At 36.0% G+C, this 7,093-nt stretch overlaps 1 protein-coding gene and 1 pseudogene across 1 annotated transcript; one reads left to right on the forward strand and one right to left on the reverse strand.

The window, feature by feature from the left end:
* The first annotated feature begins 5,257 nt into the window (after window positions 1-5,257).
* On the forward strand, window positions 5,258-6,819 carry LOC115422472 (synaptoporin-like). Its single transcript, XM_030138825.1, has 4 exons — window positions 5,258-5,490; window positions 5,570-5,774; window positions 6,480-6,668; window positions 6,781-6,819. The coding sequence occupies exons 1-4, from the start codon at window positions 5,258-5,260 to the stop codon at window positions 6,817-6,819; spliced, it is 666 nt and encodes a 221-aa protein (XP_029994685.1).
* A 133-nt stretch (window positions 6,820-6,952) lies between these two features.
* Window positions 6,953-7,093, reverse strand: part of LOC115422473 (UPF0577 protein KIAA1324-like) — an 18,586-nt pseudogene continuing 18,445 nt past the window's right edge.

The raw sequence follows: 7,093 nt of genomic DNA on the forward strand, positions 1-7,093 counted from the left end.
GTATCATTCATTATAATATTTTGCATTTTTAATTTTTTGGTGAAAATCTGATTTTTTCCAATATTTAATTCACTGATCATTAAAGCTAAGAGAAAACTGAGGGAAAGTGACTTTTTCAGCAAAGTACATAATTAACTGCACATTGCAATCAAGTGTTGACAGCCACTGTCATTTGTCAAACTACATGGGTTCTACTAGTGAGTCAGTGTTGCAGAAAATTACAGTCTTTCTACATTCCACGGTGGCTTTTAAGGTCTTTGAGGGTTAAAGCAAATTCAAAGGGTATTCTATCAAAACAGAGAAAATTGAAGAAAAGTGACTTTTTCAGCAAAATATATCATTAACTGAATGTAAAAACAAGAATTTGCAGTCACAGCCATTTATCAAACTGCATGGGTTTTAGTGATGAATGAATGTTGCAGAAGATTATGGTGTTTTCATGTTCATTACGGAGCCTATGAACATCAAAACGCTAAGAAACTGCATTTAATCTGAATAATTTATAGTAGCATTGTTAAGATTAGTGTTTCAAAAAGTATTCAATATTTTAGATAAATAGGCTTTTGGTTGGTTGGTCTGCTATTTAGGTCTTTGATGTTGAATCAGTTAGTCCCTCATGCATTTTACTACTACTACTACTACTACTACTACTACTACTATTACTATGACCACTGCTACTATTACGACTACTACTACTACTACGACTTTCAGCTGCTCACTGAAAGGGAGTCGTCACAGCAAACCATAAATCTCCTCTTTGATCCTCCTCTTTGCCTCCTGCTTGGTAACACATTCCTCATCATTCTATATTCTTTAAATATACATATATATATATACATATACTTATATATCATAACTTTATATATATTTAAAGTGCTTTATAAATAAAGTTTGATTGGATTGGATATTCACTCAGGGACACTGTGAGGGGGAGAAAAGTGATGACAATTCTAACAGCCTACTCTACAAAGTAGCACAAGATTAGTCCTTTTTTTTTTTTTTTTTTTTTTATGAAACTTATCAACCCATCACCATAAAAGAACGTGTGTTTCACAAAAGAACTAATGAACATATTTGCTTCTTTGCATTAGGTTTGTTTTATTTTTTGGCAAAAAAAAGGATAAAATCCAGTCAGCGTCCACCATGTCCAGGTGACACAGTTCTGCTAAGGAGAAGAGTGAAAGTGGAGGATTAATGGACAGCACCACTAGCAGCAATACACATGATGACAAAGAAGCATATGAGAGAAGAGAAAAAGGCAAAGGGAATGAAATGTATTTCAATCACCCAAAAAATAAAACCATATTTTTTGTATTTGTAAATGAATGTAAAAAAAAAAAAATCGAATACATTCATCATTGAAAATATTATTAGTTTAGTTTAGTGTTTTATTTTATCTAACGGTTGCCATGCACACATCATCGTGTTGAGCCAGAGTTAGCTTCATTTGCATCATTTGCATTAATTTGCAAATTTGTTCATTTGCATCTGTGGTCCCTCGGCAGGAGAGGACACATTAACCCATAAAGACCCAGCACTACTTTATGGCAGTTCCCAAATGAATTCTTTCTCTTTATTTAACCTTTAAGGGCTTTATCACCATTTAGTAGAAATTATCCTCTGTATTTTGCTTTTTTTCAGTGTCAATCATACATTCCTGTATTTACTGGTCATGTAGATGTTCAAAAAAAGCTCAGAGTAAAGTTGAGGGCTATTATATCAAAAACAGAGAAAACACAAGGAAAAGTGGCTTTTTCAGTAAAATATATGATTAACTGAACATAAACCCAGTGTCTCCATCCACTGTCAATCCAACTCCATGGGTTTTACTGGTGAATTAATGTTGTAGAAGATGGCGGTGTTTCCATATTCACTATGGAGCCTCTGAATGTCCACATGGGTCATATCTGATGACCATGAAAAGATGACAAACTGTATTTTACCAATTTACCAATTATTTACATGTATTGATAGGATTAGTGGATCAACAGGTATTGAACATTTTACAGCAGTAGATGATTTTGTTTGATAGTGGATCTTTGGCCATTTATGGGATAAAATACACTTGAACAGTACATGACACAGGAGAGATAATAACATAATACAGAACTATCTATATACAACATATCAACTTGATAGACAAATTGACAGACACATTTTCACAAAACAAAATGTAAACAATGGCTCATGAATCTTGCATGAAATGGTAAAATCTATCGCAAGCAGAATATTAAGCCATTCCTGGACAGTGTTATATTTGTAGGGTTGGCATAGTTTGCAGCACTGAAGTGGTGGGGCTCAAAAATAATATTAGTATTTCTTTCTTTTTTCTTTCTTTTTTTTTTTTTTTTAACTTGTTTTGTCCAGCATAACAGCAGGATGATGGTCAGGCTGCCTTGTTGAATGGAACCAATTTGCTTTACCAAGGGGAACTTCATAAAGTATATGAGGCCCCTTGATATTCCACTGTCTTTATTTTGGGTTTTATTGAACCACATTTTGATGAGGAACCCAACAGAAAGAAACAAGGGGGAAGGAGAAGAAAGGGGGAAGAGAAAAGGAGGGAGAGAAAAAAAGAAAAAAACAGGTGGCAAAGACCCTCAGAGGAAAATATCAATTGTAACAATAACAACCATAGTGATAATTATAATTATAATGATAACAATAACTAGTACAGAACTGGGTAAACTAGCATAGATAGATAGATAGATAGATAGATATAGATAGATAGATAGATAGATAGATAGATAGATAGATAGATAGATAGATAGATAGATAGATAGATAGATAGATAGATAGATAGATAGATAGATAGATAGATAGTAGATAGATAGATAGATAGATAGATAGATATGATAGATAGATAGATAGATTATTTACTATTAATTCCCTGTATTCACTCAGGCTAACCGTCTCTCACTTTGTTCTTCATGCATGTACTTCACACCATAATTTATTTAAATAAATAAATAAATAAATAAATAAATGTACTCTATATTATATGACAGGAGTGGTGCACAGGTTAATGCACAGGTATCAAACATGTGGCCTGGGGGCCAAATCCAGCCTGCAAAAGGGTTCAGTCTGGCCCCTAGGATTAATCTGTGAAAAGCAAAAATGACACTGAAGATATTAACAATTATTTTAGGTCAATTCAATCTAAAGGGATCAGACCAGTAAAATACAATCATAATAACCTAAAAATAATGAAAACTGTACATTTTTCTCATTGTTTTAGTGTGGAAAAAAAGTAAAATTGCACAAAAATGTTCACATTTACAGACTAGTCTTTTATTTTAAAAAAAAAAAAAAAAAAGTGAATAACCTGAAATCTCTTAAGAGAAGTATGTGGAATTTTAATAATATCCTGCCAGTTATTTGACATTTTGTGTATTTGTACATCCACAGTGATCTCTAAGTTGAGATTCACATGTATAAATGATAAACTAAGGCATAATATTGTTAACATTGCACTGATTTCACTAAAGAATTATCAGGTTGTTCATATTTGTTCATGTTATGTTCGAGTACAATTCATAGATGTAAACATTTTCATTATGGAATTTTACTTTTTCCACTCAAAAGTTCTTATCCTACTATTTATATTATTTTACTGGTCCGGCCCACTTAAAATCATATTAGGCTGTATGTGGCCCCTGAACTAAAATGAGTTGGACACCCTGGGTTCATGTATGGTCTGCAGAACTTCTTTTATTTTACTTTCACTTTTCTCTGTCCCTGTCTGAAGATATTAACAATTATTTTAGGTCAGTTCAATCTAAAGTGGATCAGACCAGTAAAATACTATCATAATATCCTAAAAATAATGAAAACTGTATATTTTTCTCATTGTTTTAGTGTAAAAAAAAAAAAAAAAAAAAAGTAAAATTGCACAAAAATGTTCACATTTACAGACTAGCCTTTTATTTTAAAAAATGTGAATAACCTGAAATCTCTTAAGAGAAGTATGTGGAATTTTAATAATATCCTGCCAGTTATTTGACGTTTTGTGTATTTGTACATCCACAGTGATCTCTAAGTTGAGATTCACATGTATAAATGATAAACTAAGGCATAATATTGTTAACATTGCACTGATTTCACTAAAGAATTATCAGTTGTTCATATTTGTTCATATTATGTTCGAGTACAATTCATAGATGTAAACATTTTCATTATGGAATTTTACTTTTTTCACTCAAAAGTTCTTATCCTACTATTTATATTATTTTACTGGTCCGGCCCACTTAAAACCATATTAGGCTGTATGTGGTATGTGGCCCCTGAACTAAAATGAGTTGGACACTCCTGGGTTCATGTATGGTCTGCAGAACTGCTTTTATTTTACTTTCACTTTCTCTGTCCCACCAGCGCCCCTCGCGACGCCCTAACATCAGTGATCACGTGTCACCCACTGGGATCCGCTGAAGTTGGAGAAAAGTTTTCAAGTCCGAGGAACATCGAAAGAGCTGCAAAACATCCAGGAAGTTGGACAAATCAGACAATTCCAACGGGTCTTAGCTGTCTGGATTGAGGATGGAGTCCGTAGCACAGGTAACAGCTTTAAAACTACAGCCAAAACGGATTTTATGTCGTATAATGCGCCTCCGCAGTGTAGAAACACACCTATCCGTTATGTGTGTCAGCTGAGTAACGGTCACTAGTGTTTGTCTCATACTTACTCGTTCATCTCTTGTCAGAAAGTGCTCACATCGGGGTTCACACTTGACCTGGGACCTCTCAAAGAGCCCCTTGCCTTTATCCGTTTGCTGGAATGGTAAGTTTCTCAGTCTCCTTCTTTATTTTTTTAATCATACGTCGTTAGTGGTTAGCTTTACGCATAAGTTGTCCATCCTCAGCTCAAAAATACCTTACAAATTGATTATGTTGTTCGTCTTGTGACATACTGAATGCCAAGGGTAAACTGTGGGACTAAACTTTTGAGCAGTAACACCGTTGTAAACATGGCATGCATACAATAGAAGCGTGTTTATCTGTCTGTATGTATCAGACATGCATAGTAATTGATTAGCTAGCATATTAGCAATCTACCAAACTGACAGCTAATATGTCCTCATGTTAAATGAAGCATAGACCTTTTTTTGTGTGTTGCTTCTATTTTAAGAAGCAACAAAGCATGGGATAATTTTTCTTGAATTTACTACTTTCTGCTGCATTTCTTAAGGACATGCCAAAAACTGTTAACTCTACACACACATATGTCATCCTGTGATGAAGAAACCATTTCCTGTGCTGAATGAAAAATAGGGGAAGTGTATGCAAACGTGTTCTGTCAGTGCTCTGTCCTGAAGATGTAACTGTATATGTCAACGTGTCACATCCCTGTCTTATCTTGTGTCTGTGGCTTCAGGTTTTTGCCATATTTGCCTTCGCTACAACTGGAGGTTACTCCGGCTCCACCCATGTTAACATCCAGTGCCATGGCACAGCCGCCACAGAAATACAAGCAGCCTTTGCGTACCCATTTAGGTGTGTGTGGACAGAGACGTGCATTAATTGTTTGTTTGTAGGATGATCAAAGCCTAATTAAAATGTGTTTGTTAAACAGGTTGATGGCGCATCCCTATGAGGTACCTGACTGTGTGATCAATAAGACTACCACCTCTAAGTTCTACCTGACTGGAAACCATTCATCCTCGGCTGAGTTTTACGTCTGTATTGGAGTGTTTGCCTTCCTCTACAGCACAGCAACTCTTGTCATTTACCTGGGTTACCAGCACGTGTATAGAGGATCCAACCGTGGCCCAGTCGTGGTATGTTTCTCTATATTTGGGGTGATAGAGTAGGTCGTCCAATACCGCTCAGTCCCAGTCATGTGCGTTTGTGTCCTTGGGCAACACACTTCACCCACCTTGCCTCCAGTGCTACTCACACTGGTGTATGAATGCGTATGAAGTTTGGTGGTGGTCAGAGGGGCCATTTGGTGCAGATTGTCAGCCATGTTTCCATTGTGTGAATGTGGAGTGAATGAATAATGGATCCAATGTAAGTGCTTTGAGAATGCAAAATAGAAAAGATTACCTTACATTACATTACATTAGATAAAACTTTTTGATCCTTTTGCCAGAGCCCTCAGGAAATTGAGGAACAGAACAATACAAATCAAAAGCGCTATATATATCTAATCCATTATTATTTCCAGTTATTAAAGTGTTCCCACTTGGCTGTATTGCAATTCAATACTGAACTTAAATTGTGAGCATTTTTTGTGTTTTGTGGTAAAAATGTGGGTTCCAAGTTTTCATGTTCACATCATGTTGGAATCCACCAGGAGGTCAGAGGAAGTTCATTTAACAGAGTTGTGCAAATTAAACAGTAGAAGGGGTGTGACTATGAGCAACTAGAACAAACTGCACTTGCTAGTCCGTGTCCAACAATACTCCTTTTGTCAAACTACTGGTGTGGACTGGAAGTGTGATGGGTTTTTGTACTGGAAACTTTTTCTGTGTTGGACCCAGGATCTGCTGGTGACTGCGACCTTTGCCTTTCTGTGGTTGGTGTCATCCTCTGCTTGGGCTAAAGGCTTGACTGATGTGAAGTGGGCCACCAGTCCTACAACCATTGTGTCTCTTCTTGCTGTTTGTAAGGATAGTGCCAACAAATGCACCCCAGGTGCTATGCCTCACATGGGCCGACTCAAATCAGTGGTAAGTTAAATCCATTTTTAGCTCCCTGTGAATCCCCAACATAACTATTCATATCATCATCATGTCGTGCCTAGCTTTTTCATTTGCATATTTACATGTTTCCTGTTAATAGATCTTATGCTGTGGTCCCTTGGGGCAAGTTGAGACATGACCATTTTTCATTCAATGACTTTTTCATCATTGTGTATAGATGCTGTGCACTTTCAGACATATATAAAACTGAATTTAAATCATAGGGATACTTGAATTAATATGTACAATTGACTTGACTCTGAGAATGTCAATCATGTGTTTTTATGTGGCAGATTTTTGGTTTTCTCAACCTCATCCTGTGGGGTGGAAACTGCTGGTTCATTTACAAGGAAACACCGTTCCACAAATCGGCCAATCAGCTGCAGATGCAGAGGCGGGAGTTAGACCATCGT

This window comes from Sphaeramia orbicularis, chromosome 7 (genome assembly GCF_902148855.1).
Source record: "Sphaeramia orbicularis chromosome 7, fSphaOr1.1, whole genome shotgun sequence".
Classification (NCBI taxonomy): Eukaryota; Metazoa; Chordata; class Actinopteri; order Kurtiformes; family Apogonidae; genus Sphaeramia; species Sphaeramia orbicularis.